Source organism: Gobio gobio (genome assembly GCF_949357685.1).
Source record: "Gobio gobio genome assembly, chromosome: 12".
NCBI classification, from domain to species: domain Eukaryota; kingdom Metazoa; phylum Chordata; class Actinopteri; order Cypriniformes; family Gobionidae; genus Gobio; species Gobio gobio.
The window spans coordinates 51,933,274-51,948,346 of NC_137105.1; the positions used below are offsets into that span (position 1 = coordinate 51,933,274).

General features: G+C 42.0%; 1 protein-coding gene across 1 annotated transcript in view; it reads right to left on the bottom strand.

Annotated features, from left to right (window-relative positions):
- Window positions 1-5,047: 5,047 nt before the first annotated feature.
- The window catches only part of LOC307135106 (vesicular inhibitory amino acid transporter), a 17,182-nt gene continuing 7,156 nt past the window's right edge, over window positions 5,048-15,073 (bottom strand). Inside the window, exons 2-3 of the mRNA XM_079831285.1 lie at window positions 12,162-12,878; window positions 5,048-6,276 (exon numbers count right to left, since the gene is read on the bottom strand). Of these exons, the coding sequence (XP_079687411.1) occupies window positions 5,848-6,276; window positions 12,162-12,878 (1,146 nt within the window). The 3' untranslated portion in view covers window positions 5,048-5,847. The remainder of the gene's footprint in view (window positions 6,277-12,161; window positions 12,879-15,073) is intronic.

Consider the following 15,073-nt stretch of genomic DNA (forward strand, 5'->3'; position numbering starts at 1 on the left):
CAAACTAGATGCGGTAGACGCGATTTTGCCGCTCTATTCGCGTTTGGTGTGAACGCAGCACATAGCTGTCAACCCTCCCGTTTTTTCCAGGTTTCTCACGTATTTTAGCTCTTTTCCCGCTGTCTTCCCGTTTTAGTATTTTCCCGTAAAATATCCCATATTTTTACGCTCTGATTGTGTTAACTCAGAACACGCAACTATCTGTGTCTGTGAAGTGGCTGGCACTTGGGTCGCTAGACCTCCAGTCCAGCAGGTGGCAGTACACAGACAGTAGCATAGGCTACTATCGAAGAAGAAGAAGACAGTGTCAGCCATAGATATACATAATAAAGGCTAGATGTCTTATGCTGCGTTCCAGGCAGGTTTTTGAGCCAGTAAATTACAACTTCAAACCACGACTCACGACTTTGTAGAGTTCCAGGCAAAGTCACGCCAAACTGCCTGAGAGCAAGGAATTGTGTGGTAGTTTGATGTAAACAAAGCATGGCGGACCGTATGGGGCTTATGCTCATTTACAATAATTTCTATCGCCAAAGGTGCTTACTGCTTGCTTATTTGAGGGAAACGGAGGAGAAAAACAGCGCAGACGCCAAGAAAAGCTGTTATACCTTTTATTTTACATTATTTGTTTATTTGTTTCATAAACACCGCATCCGTAGGGGCTGCCATTGCTGCTTCGCGGGCTATGTGACGTCAGATCTCGTAACTGGGAGTACATCGATCTATAACGAGTTCACGGGTGGGAAGTCACGGATTTGGCTGCCGTTCCAGTCCACTTTCACGGGTAGAAGGTTGGTAAAACACGGGTTATGGGTTTCCTGGCACGCAACATTACGGCGGAGTCTCTAACATCATCACCGGCGGCCATCTTGTCACAGGCAGGGCTCTGTGGCTCCTGATGTAAGGTGAGTGATCTGAACACAAATACTCTTATCTTGCTGAAATCTGTTACAAATGTTTTGGTTTCTTACAAACTTTATTAACGTGGCTATAATTATGGATGCTTGAACAAAATATGATTCATTTTTCATAAGTATGCAGTGTCATAACTACATCTCTGACGTTTAAAACAAACTAAACATTTTGAAAATCGGTAGAAAATTTAGCAAGTTATGGTTATTTAAAAAGTACACGCATCATTAAAACAATGTTAGGACCAGGGCTTAAAAACGGAAAAAAATATCAATGGGTTCACTCCGAGCAGAATCGATATTTTAACGTTTCCGTTTTTGCTTTCCGCAATAAAAATTACTGTTCCGAAAACGGTTTGATTTGAAAAAATACCGGTTAATAACGTTATTTTAATTTAGCCTATACTTTAAACAAATATGTATAAATAGACTCAACTTTTAACTCAACAATAATTTAACGCATGGTAATTAAACTTGAATATTTATTTCATAACATTTTTAAAACCACAACAGAAATACAAGCATTGATTACAAAGCATAAACAGCGGACCTGTTTTAATGGAGCCTTAGACAATCGAAAGTGGCTCTTATGCCTAATTCTTTTCAGAAGAGTGATAACATTCTTTGTAACGTTACATAACATTTTTTCAACACGACTTGTTTTAAAAAATGTATAAATAAAGAATAAATAAACTGGATAACCATTGCTCTTTTAATGCACCGTCAACTGCTAATTTCAAAGCAAACACTGCGCAACACGTTCTTGCATCACATAATCAAATTCAGTCAGCTAATAAAGCTTGATCATTTAATGCAATATAACATACCATTTAATACGAAGCATCAACCGTCTATATAGAAAACATTGAGCTGTCCTGTATTGGCAATCTGAAAGACTATAGGAAAAATGTTTGATAGATGCTATAGCCTACTTGGACAGGCTTAAACGAAATCCACAAACTAGCCTAAATCAGTCTATTTGAGCTTAAAGTCTGTACTGCTTATTTAAACGTTCGAAAAGAATGTCCTCCAATACCTGCGCTTTCATTGTAGACCTCAGTGGGGAAAGAAATGTACTTGAGGCATGAAAATGTGCGCTCTACACTGACGGTAGATTCATAGATGAGATTTCACTCACGCTTGATCCGTCACATCACATGCTGTACTACTCTATTCATGATTGGTCACTGCCAAATAAAAATATTAAAGAGAACGATAAAATAACGTTATTAACCGGTTAATGGTCATTTCAAATGAACGTTTCTGTTCAGAACGATTCAAATTGATTTTGATTTCGTTTTCGTTCCTCTTACGAAGTAGCAGGAAGTGAACTTCAAGGAGAGTAGAGTAGAGGAGTGTGATGTGCGATGATGGATCAGGACACTGACGGCCAAAATCACAGAATTAACCAGCAACCAAAACCGAGGACATTATGCCGATATTTGACTAAATGGGAGACCACCTTCCACTCGCTGACAAGCAGCCGTATAGGTCCAAATTATGCCTTCTGCAAAATTAGTCGTTGTAATGTCAGTGTTGGTCATGGAGGGAAAAGCGACGTTTCGCAGCACGACAAACCACTGAAACACAAGCGTGCGAGTGAGTCAGCTGGCACACAACATCTTCATCATCATTCCTGGTGAATGATGATAAACATATTCATTGGTCATTCTTTAATATATATTGTGTACTTATAAACTCTTTAGACCGTTAATGATTAATGCTTTTTTAAAAAGTTTATGGGTAAGAATCGTGTAAAAAAAAATCCCTTATTTTGGGGATGGATTCCGGGAAATCTCCCTTATTTTCAATGGTCAATGTTGACAGCTATGACGCAGCATAACACCACAAAATTGCTGAATTGTTCCCTTATTAATTGAAAATAATAGAAAATAATTATACAAAAGGCAGCTTTAGTCTGTTGTGGAAAAGCAGAGGCTGTCAAACAAATGACAATAAAATGTTACTGCAAATGATTAATTACTCGATTCATTTCTAAAGCTCTGATTGATTTTAAAGTGTAATTCTGACTGGCCCTTAAGCGGGTCATAAATTGACATTGCCTGAGCAGTTGAATTAAATACGCAAGAACATAATGTAAGTGTTTAAAATGCATGTGCACGGTTCAGTTGAAAGCTTGCCCTCATTGACTTGTGTTAATGCAGCTGTCCTCTTAACCACAGCGCTAACACAACCCTGACTGTAGCATTTTATTTCACATAGATATCTCTTTCCAGAAGCAGAGCTGCAGTAGAATCAACGTTTAAAAGGATCTGTGTATCTGGATAGTCCTATGTAGGGTCACGAAGACAATCTATACATATAATTGTCAGAAACATCATGTTAGGTTTAGAGATCAGTAAAGCTCTGTATATCACAAATACATTGACCTCATGACCTTTATCCAGAAACGAGTTAAGCACATTCACACACAGATGAGATGATCATTGATCTCAAACACTTTTTTATAGTGAACAACTAAACAACACAAATGTATAGTGAATCATAAGTTATCCAGGCATAATGCAATGATATATTGTGTGTGTGTGTGTGTGTGTGTGTGTGTGTGCTCGTGACTCTTTAGCTCCGCCCACTGCACGCCTCCACGGACTCGGCTGTTTCATGAAAGAATCGGTACAGTGTATCTGTCTTTTGTGATAAACTAAAGACTCTTGGGAGATATGAAGGATCAACACTACTCTATAGATACTCAAGATTAACATGAGACTGACAGAAAGTGTGTTGTGACCCTTTAAAGCGCTGGTTGATCATGATTAGACTTGTGTAACTTTAGTGAGTGTGTGATGTCACTGTTTGAGCACAATCAACATCTGCAAAGTTACGACGCTCAAAGCTCAAAGCAAAGGGAGATATTCTTTCTCTTTTTAAGGACTACAACGAGTTAGTGACATCACTAACCCTAACATTTGCATAACCCCGCCCCCGGGAACATGTGGAGTAGAGGAAGAGTCGCTGTAGTCGAGCTCGAGCTGTCGTCCGTCTCTCACATTTATTGATACAGTACGAACACAAACGCATGTCATAAAGCGAGATGACATCATCAGTTATAACCGTAATTACACTAAACTATCCCTGTTCTTTCTCTTTATTCTACATGCTGTCTCTTCTTCTGGAGTCTCTCCATCATTGTTTGACTCCAGATTGAACATAAAAGCCTGAACAGTTTCAGACATTTTCAGTGTGTGTGTGTGTGTGTGTGTGTGTGTGTGAGTGAGGTAATCAGAGCTGCTACACTCTAAAAAATGCTGGGTTAAAAACAACACAAGTTGGGTTGAAAATGGACTAACCCAGCAATTGGGTTGTTTTAACCCAGCGGTCGGGTTGTTTTAAGCAAACATTTAACCCAACCGCTGGGTTAAAATGACCCAATTGCTGGGTTAAAACAACCCATTCACTGGGTTAAAATAACCCATTTACTGGGTTAAAACAACCCAATTGCTGGGTTAAAACAACCCATTCACTGGGTTAAAACATCCCAATTACTGGGTCAAAACAACCCAATTGCTGGGTTAGTCCATTTTCAACCCAACTTGGGTTGTTTTTAACCCAGCATTTTTTAGAGTGTAACATGAGCTCTAGAAGCTCCGCCCTCTTCCTGAAAGGGGGCAGGGAGCAGCAGCTAATTTGCATTTAAAGGGACACGCACAAAAACTGCACGTTTTTGCTCACCCTCAAAAAGTGTCAATTTTAAAATTCTATAAATGATCTGTGGGGTATTTTGAGCTGAAACTTCACACACACACACACACACACACACACTGACACACACACACACACACACACACACACACACACACACACACACACACACACACACACACACACACACACACACACACACTCTGGGGACATCACAGACTTATCTTACATCTTGACATCTAGACTTAAAAATGACAAGCTTTTCATTTTGTTTTGACAGATCTAAAATTTACTCATCGCCGGAAACGCTTCAGGACCAGACATGCGTTATAGCATTTCAACGCATTTCCTTGAAATGGTCTACAGTGGACCAAATATAAAAGTTACTGAGTGGTATCTGTAAACCTGAAAACACTACCCGAAGGAACAAGGCCAGACTTTAAATGAGGAAAGTTCATGCTGTAGAGTTTGGCTTTGGCTTTTGTACAATTTTAATTTTGTTACATAGTCATTGCTTAAAGAAGTTTTGGTAACACTTTAGTATTGGGGAACACATACTCCCTATTAGCTATGACTTATGCCTCAATAAACTCCTATTAATAGTTAGTAAGGTAGTTGTAAGTTTAGGTATTGGTAGGATTAAGGGATGTAGAATATGATCATGCAGAATAAGGCATTAATATGTAGTAACAGCCAATATCCTATATGCATGATATTAAGCAACTAGCTCGTAGTGAGAATTGAACCCTAAAATAAAGTGTAACCGAAGTTTTATTCAGAACTGATCACAGATAAACACTTGATCTGACTGTTTGACCTTGATCGTAAATGTAATTTCGTTATGATTTCATATTCTCATCAACGCACAGAGAGAGAAACACACAAAATGAGGCGGTTGTGAAAAAGTGCTGTTCCAGAAGCTCATAATTTAATAGCCTATTAGTTGCTAGCAGTATGTTTATGATTTGTTTTTTACATAAAGTTAACTGACTGTCAGAAGTTGTTTACTGCGCTCCAGAGACAGCGAGGGAATAATAAACACACTGTAGAACAGGATCTCGTGTGCTTTTCATGCATGATTGGCCTGGTAAGTGCCTGAGCAATGAGCATGGTGAATTATGACAACAGCACTCGATGCTAGATAACATTTCACAGTCAGATTTGTGGAAGGAAGCAAAGCAGGCTCATTAACCTCCAGACACAGCTCCGTTTAACTTTATTAACAACCAAACACCACCAACCAGAGCAAACGTCAAACTACGGGATTATTTGTGATCTATTTGTCCTCAAAGGCTGTAACCAGTCCTTTGATGGAACATACAACCCCTGAGACGCTGCAGAAACAGCCCAGCAGTAAGATCAGTATGTCCGCAGCCCTCCGGCTCGTGTCCAGCTCGGTCCATTTCAGCTGCAGGTGGAAAAGAGCTGGGAGCAGGAGTGTCATGGCTGCCCCGGTCACGCTGCCCGTGAGGCCCATGAGGAGAGAGAAATGAGGCACGTACAGCGCCATGATGAGGGTGAGGAGGAGGAGCGAGCCACGCAGGAGCAGCGTCCACCGCTCCGCCGACGTGTCCAGCTTCAGGACGCCGGTCTGCAGGATCTCAGCCGCGGCATAGAAGGGCAGAGGGAACGAGAGGAGAGCCTTCGCCAGCAGACACAGGTTCACCCCCATACGCAAAGCTGTGGGCAGGTTATCTGTTATCACCTACAAGTAAAAACATATATTTAAGTGCACTTAAAGGGATTGTTTACCTGTGTTGAAATGACGGTGGACAAGGGCTAGTGCCCGGTTGCATAAAGCACCTTAAGTGTCATTTTCCCTTAAGTTCGCCCTTATGTTTCCCTTAAACCTAAGGGTGTTGCAGAAAAGAACCCTTAAGTGTTACTTAAGGGTTTCTTTAAGTGAAACGTCATAAACACTTCGAATTCCCCTTAAATGCTGTTTTTTTACTTAAAGCTACACTGTGTAACTTTTTTAGTTTATTCTTAGCTAAAAACACTTAGTTCTTTCAAAAACATGTGCTCATTAATGTATATTTACTTCTTTCAAGTAATAAAGTATTCTCGTAAGTTTATAATATGCCATTGTAAATACATACGGGTGAGGGGTTTGAATGCGGGTCGCCATGTTGCCCCTCCATCTTGAAAGTACATTAGCCAAAGAGGGACATACCCGTAAATTCAAGCTTCGCCTTTCGCGTTTTAACACTCGATGGCACCGTTTCGAATGTGGACGAGGTCGAACTGGAAGCCATGTTAATCTTGGACTAAATCAGCCACCGTAGGAGTTAAAACAAAATCGGAATTGAGAGGAACAGAAACTAATATTCACTGGATGGTCATATACCTTTTCACCACTAGATGGGGGAAAATATCACACAGTGTAGCTTTAAATAATCCCTTAAAAAGCGTTAAGTGCTGCATAAAACCCCTTAACAGTCATTTCCCTAAGTATAACTTAAGGTTTGGAAATCGTAACCTTAAGAGTAACGCGGACAAAAATAAGACGACATGGCTGAATTTATGGAACCAGCTGAAGATCATTATGTGCCAAGAAGCATTTTTAGGGATAGGGAGAACCCTTTGGACCATCTTAGCGATGAAAAATTGTTGCAAGAATACCGATTTGACCGTCACACATCGCAACCACTGACACTGAACACTTGCAGTCATATGTACATTTCTGAATGAGATGAAGAAAAACTCACATAGTTAAAGAAGTCGTTTGACGTTATAACAAGTCATTAATGTCTTTTAACTTATATGTTTCATATAATAGAACCGAAGCTATAGATTGTGAATTTAAACATTTCTCGTTTACCCGCGGCAAAAGTCAGGAGGACTAGCCGAGGTAAGGCTGTTCCAGGCGGGTTACATGAGCGCCAGGCGATCGCCGGGATCTCACAACATTTTTAAATAGGCGCCATCTTTATAAATAAACCACAGATTTGAGCTTTAAACTACTACATTATCGACTGAACAACTCTTAAAACTACATTTCGTGACACAATAACAGTAGTATTTTTCAATTTCTCTTCAAGCGCTTGCTTTATACGCGTCCATCTCGCTTCGCGAATGCATATAAAGTTCAAGCGTCAAACTAGACGCGAATTTGACGCTCTATTCACGTTAGGTGTGAACGCAGCATTAGTGTTAGTGTTTTGGGTATCTAAAGAAACTTAAGGTGCTTTATGCAACCGGGCACTGGCACTTATTTGCTGTGGAAAAAGCTTTTTTTATATCCTTTTGTGTTGGGAGTGTATCTATTAGCGCTTTTCCACTGCATGGTAACGCTCGGTACGGCTCGGCTTAGCTCGCTAGTCGCTTCGCTTTTCGACTCAGTTTGGCACGGCTCGCTTTGGCTCGGTATGGTTCTCCACTGCAGTTAGCATCGCTCTAAAGTGGGTGGGATTATAGAATGATAATTTTTTAACTACAAGACGAAGAAGTTTGTTTCAAAGGAGGCTGATGGCAGCAAAACAAAATACTGCTAAAAACCAGAGAGTAGGCACTCGCACAACACAGCGCAGATGACGACATCACTTGATTTGCCCGACGGCCCACAAGGGTAAACTAATCTTGTATTTAGCAATGTGTTTAGGGTCTCAACCGCTATATCACTGTCATAAAAGCATATAATGATAATGACAGTATTGACGGTAGTGACGATTCTCTCTGAACAATCCATGATCTGCAGTGTTTACCCATCACTTTTTAGTATCGGTGTGCACGCTTGGAACCGCAACCAAGGTTTTTATCGCTTTTTATTTTATATACCAATGATTGCAGTACTACATTGGACAATAGATATTGAATTTTGCGGATGACACTGTTATTGTGAGCCTTTTAGCAAATGAGGAGACATCGCATGGTTCTGTGGTGGAGGACTTAGTTTCCTGGTGTACAAACTGTGGACTAAATTTAAATATAGCTAAGATCAAGGACATGATTATAGACTTTGGAAAGTCTGTCATTTCTGTCTCTCCTACTGTAATCAATGGTAGGGATCTTGAGCTGGTGGATGAGTATAGGCATTTGGGTACAGTGATTGATAATAAACTTCACTTTGACGCCAACATTTGTAAAAAGGTCCAACAACGTTTGTTTTTCCTAAGGAAAATGAATTCTTCTAAGGTATGTAAAGTGCTAATGATACTGTTTTATCTGAGTTTTATTGAATCTGTTATTTCTTACTGTGTCATTGTATTGTGTGATTGTATTACCTTGTCTAGTAGAAATAGAGTGACCAAGTTAATTAAGACTGCATACAGGATATCACTTTAAAGAGCGCATTGTTAAAAAAGCCTATGTAATAATTAATTCCTCTTCCCATCCATAGAGAGTTTGTGGTTTGTAATGGGGGGGGGGAACGAAGAGGTTCAAACACTCATTTATACTGACTACTATTTCTATGTTAAATCGGTAACACTTTACAATAAGGTTGTATTAGTTAACATTAGTTAATGCATTAGTTAACATGAACTAACCATGAACAACACCTCTGTTCAGCTTTAGTTCATCTTTGTTAACGTTAGTTCATAAAAATACAGCTGTTCATGGTTTGTTCATGTTAGTTCACAGTGCATTAACTAATGTTAACTAGATTTTAGTAATGCATTTGTAAATAATGAAATTAACATTAACAAAGATAAATAAATGGTTTATAAGTGCAGTTCATTATTAGTTCATGTTAACTAATGTTGTTAACTAATGAACCTTATTGTAAAGTGTTACCGTTAAATCAATTGTAATAATGGATAATATGCTGTCAATTTTAAATGAATGTCTATGTGTGTGACTGTATAAATGTTATGTGTGTGGCACCTGTGCAAATAAAATGTCCTAAACGGATGAAATAAACTGATCTGAGGTGGTACTATTTAAGCGAGCCATACCGAGCCGTACCGAACCGCACCATGCAGTGGAAACGCGCCAAAGCGAGTCATACCAAGTTGTACCATTCCTCCCTCGCACTCGGAAACAAATCCTTCCCTCGAGGGTCAAAATGACCCGGAGCCTAAAATTATACTTACTTATTCATTTAATTTCATTTTGATAATGTTTTTTTAATGCAATTTGTGTGGAGATTTTTATTTTATTTACCTTTTAAATTAAAAGATTTTATCAATAATAACTGAATTTAAGGGCATTCTTCACATTCTTCCAACTTAATCTCTTAACTGTCACCGTCCCGCTGGCGGGACACCTGGCACTCTTTTTTTGATCACCTTTTTTTCATATCATATATTTTAGTAATTATCATAAATTCGGGATCATTCGAAAGCTTCACGAACTCAAAATTCATCCTGTGAAAACCGTTTTGAAATTGGACGTTGCATTACCATGGAAACGGTACTCTAAATTATTCTAGCAGGCTCCTCCCCTAGTGGGCGGTATCATGTTTCATATTACAACATTTATTTTAACTACTTTATAATCAAAATCTTTTCTAATCTTGACAAAACACACATCGTGGGAAACTGAGTCTCAAGGTTCCATATTAGGTGACCGTTTTGTGATGGAAGTGACATTTGGACAGAAAATTACAGGAAAATGCATAAAAAAAACAATCAATGGAATTTAAATGACACCCGGTGGCTATTTTTGGTATTGCGCCTAAACAAAATCTCATGGGAACTTCATTTTTTGTGATATCAACTTCAAATTTGGAACACAACTTGGTTAGACATATGGCTTTGATTTTATAGTAATTTTAGATTAAAACATTTTTGTAAAATATATATTTAATATAAAATAAAAAATATTTAGTACAGTATTTTTTATTTACAGTAAATTTAAACTTCCATAACTTTTTCATACTTTCATATTTTGAATTGCTTTCACTTCAGCAATAATCTGCCGAGTGTCTTCTTTAAAACAAGACCAAAAATGAAAATGAGAAGTTGTGTAGACTAGGGACTATACTCTCATTCCTGCGTAATAATCAAGAGCCGTCCCATGAGTGCAGCGGCAAAATGCTATCACACAGCGCCTGAAAATAAACTTTAGGGGAGACGGAAAATGAGCCAAAAATAGTAGCGTGTTCCTTTAAGATTTAAAATAACTCACAATTTCATGCATAACCCTGTTAATTCAGCTCAGAATGTCCCACATTTGGGTGTCTTTGCCGACCTCTTGTGGAAAAATACTAATATAAGATGATATTTCATGACTCTTGTTGGCCTTATAGATCTGTATGGAGCGGATGAGCATTCAGATACACATGTAGACATTATAAAACAAAATTTTGGTAAAGTTTTAGCATTTTTAGTTTGAATTTTGACCATTTTTACTGAAGCATTCCTCGCATGCCATTCATTCCTGATGCTGCGTTCACACCAAACGCAAATAGAGCGTCAGGAGCGAGTGATTTCAATGTTAAGTCAATGGAAAGGCGTGCTGACGCGCGTCTGGAGGTCCTGCGGCGCGCAAGGCGCATTTCGCGCGGCGTGAAGGACGCGAATTGGACGTGAATTGAGCGTCTTGTGCGATACGCGCGTAACACGCGAGTGGTGCTTTTGTGCTTTCACGCGTTTGAAGCGAATTCGTGTCTGACGCCCGAGTTGAAAAATGTGAATTTTTGCGTCAATTCGCACTGCGTTAACCAATCAGGAGCCGTCTCGCTGCTGTCCCCGTGGTGAAGTGATGTGATGAGAAACCCTGCATAATTTAAAAATACTACTATTGTGTCACAAAATGTAGTTTTAAGAGGCGAGAATGTAGTTGTTTAAAGCTCAAATCTGTGGTTCATTTATAAAGAGAGCGCCTATTTAAAAAATAAATCTTGTGTTTGTGTAGTTGTGAGCTCCAGTGGATCAGCGGCTCTCAGCGCTCATTAACCCCAGCGAGAGCAGCCTTTCCTCAGCCAGTCCTTCTGCCGTCTGCCGCTGGCTCTGATGGCCTGTAGTGGCTCATCTTGTGTGGATCTAACGGCCGATCTTTGCTCTCATGAATCATCATTTGATGTCTGCCAAATCGTTTTGACTGAGGGCAAAGAGAAGTTTCATAACTTTATTTTTTAAGGATATTTAAATATACATGCAGTGAAGATAATGTAGTTGCCTGGACCACATATGTGTGGCTATTAATGATTAATATATATTTTTAATGAAAATGAAAAGAGGCAGAGTGGTGTTTTATGACATATTTCTCCTGGAGCGCCTTGAACGTGCATCTATTTCGCTTCAAACGCTCGATTTCTATGTGCGTCCAATTCGCCGCGGACGCACGAATGGATTTAAAATGTTCGCGATTTTGACGCTCTATTCGCGTTTGGTGTGAACGCAGCATAAGGGAATTAGTGGTTCACGTATGACAAAAGTCATAGGGTCTTGAACCACTCAATTTCAAAATGACCCGAGGGAAGGGTCAACCCTGTATCTAACCCCTACACTAAACCTAACCTTGGGAACATAGGAGCCATTGTCATTCCTCCCTTACTGGTCCCAGCAAGCAAAACATTCTTCATGCTGGTGGCCATCAATGCTGGGTTATAAAGACGTTTTAGATCCATTACACACATGCTTATGGCGCATGCAGTTGTACGCTGGTAATAATAAGTGTAACTACAGTCATGTGGGATCACTGCACCTCTTTGGTTTCCTCTCCCCATGTGAGGAAGGCCATCACGGAGAACGCAGTCTTCAGTACACAGGCCAGAGCGTGAGTCCAGTTCATCATGCGGCCGAAGTCGAACCTGTCTGTCATGCTCTCCTCCAGCGTGGGCAGGTAGATCTGTGACGTATAGCTAAAGATAATCACCCCCACTGCGACCTGGAAGCCATCGAAGTCCACCGTGACCGCACTCAGTCTCCTACTGGCCCACTGCGGCGACTGACGGAGGCAGTAGCCAATCACGATGAAGGTGATGAGGAACTGAGCCAATGAGCAGAAGAGGCTCAGGCGCGACACCACTCTCAGGTCCCGGATCAGCATGCAGGGCACCAGGATGAGAAAGCTGATGGCGGAGCAGGTGGTCGGGCTCAGAGGCAGGAAAAACAGGCTGTGGCACATCAGATTGCTACTGACTACCAAGTACAGGATGCAGGTCATCACCAGCTCCACCACCTGGGCGGCGTTCACCAGCTTGCCCCCGAGGTAAGGGCAGGTGTGTCTGCAGCAGGCTTTAGCGATGTCCTCGTAGGTGTGTCTGACGCGCACTGAGTGGCCGTTCTCGTCCTCTTCGTACAGGCAGGACACCAGGATCTTTCCGGTGTAGTTACAGATGAGCGCGGCTAACACCAGCAGCAGCAGACCCACATACCCGCTCTGCAGGAGGGCGTAGGGCAGACCCAGCACAAACATACCCTGAGGAAACAGAGGCACACGTGATGTCAAGTGTACAGCTCAGATGATCCTCCTAGACAACTACAGGCTTGCTCAATAATTCCACGTCTCCACTAGAATTGAAAAAAAATGTCTCAAACTGAGCTCGGATATGAAAGTCTGCAATCAGATCTCATCTCATTGTAAACTTATTTCTATATGCTCCCACATCCACATACATTTTGTAGCTTTGTTTGGCCCCCAGTTCAGTAAGCATGTGATCATGGTGATGTGGATGTTTGCACCAGCTCTGAGATTCAGACTCCAGTCACATGTCCGTGTGTCTCTTTCAATTAAAATAACAGCTTCAGTTTCTACTATGAAGCGGCTCTCCAGTGTGTTCATGTTTTACTCATGTCTGACCATCCGTCCATCCATCCATCCATCCATCCATCCATCCGTCCGTCCATCCGTCCAACCAAACCCATCCATCCATCCATCCGTCCATCCGTCCATCCATCCGTCCAACCAAACCCATCCATCCATCCACCCACCGATCCATCCATCATCCATCCATCCATACATTCATCCATCCATCCATCCATCCACCCACCGATCCATCCATCCATCCACCCACCGATCCATCCATCCACCCACCCACCGATCCATCCATCCATCCATCCATCCATCCATCCAACCAAACTCATCCATCCACCCACCCATCCATCTATCCATCCACCCATCCATCCACCCATCCATCCATCCATCCATCCAAACCCATCCATCCACCCACCCATCCATCCATCCATCCAACCAACCACCCATCCATCCATCCATCCATCCATCCATCCATCCATCTATCCAACCAACCAAACCCACCCATCCATCCATCCAACCAACCACCCGTCCAAAAAAAACCCATCCATCCATCCATCCAACCAAACCCATCCATCCATCCAGCCAGCCAGCCACCCAACCAACCACCCACCCATTCAACCAACCAACAAAACCAACCACCCATACGCTCACCCACCCACCCAAACATCCATACACCCACCCATCCGTCCATCCATCCATCCACTCACCCACCCGTCCATCCATCCATCCATCCATCCACTCACCCACCCGTCCATCCATCCACCCCACCATCCATTCATCCACCCACCCATCCATCTATCCATCCATCCATCCATCCATCCAAACCCATCCATCCACCCACCCATCCATCCACCCATCCATCCATCCATCCATCCATCCAACCACCCATCCTTCCATCCATCCATCCATCCATCCATCTATCCAACCAACCAAACCCACCCATCCATCCAACCAACCAACCAACCACCCGTCCAAAAAAACCCCATCCACCCATCCATCCATCCATCCAACCACCCATCCATCCATCCATCCATCCATCCATCCATCTATCCAACCAACCAAACCCATCCATCCATCCAACCAACCAACCACCCGTCCAAAAAAAACCCATCCACCCATCCACCCATCCATCCATCCATCCAACCAAACCCATCCATCCATCCAACCACCCATCCATCCATCCATCCATCTATCCAACCAACCAAACCCATCCATCCACCCACCCATCCATCCACCCATCCATCCACCCATCCATCCATCCATCCATCCAACCACCCATCCATCCATCCATCCATCCATCCATCCATCTATCCAACCAACCAAACCCACCCATCCATCCAACCAACCAACCACCCGTCCAAAAAAACCCCATCCATCCATCCATCCATCCAACCACCCATCCATCCATCCATCCATCCATCCATCTATCCAACCAACCAAACCCATCCATCCATCCAACCAACCAACCACCCGTCCAAAAAAACCCATCCACCCATCCACCCATCCACCCATCCATCCATCCATCCATCCAACCAAACCCATCCATCCATCCAGCCAGCCACCCAACCAACCACCCACCCATTCAACCAACCAACCAACAAAACCAACCACCCATACGCTCACCCACCCACCCAACCATCCATCCATCCATCCATCTATCCAAACATCCATACACCCACCGATCCATCCATCCATCCATCCAAACATCCATACACCCACCGATCCATCCATCCATCCATCCATCCAACCAAACTCATCCATCCACCCACCCATCCATCTATCCATCCACCCACCCATCCATCCATCCACCCACCCATCCATCCATCCATCCATCCATCTATCCATCCATCCAACCACCC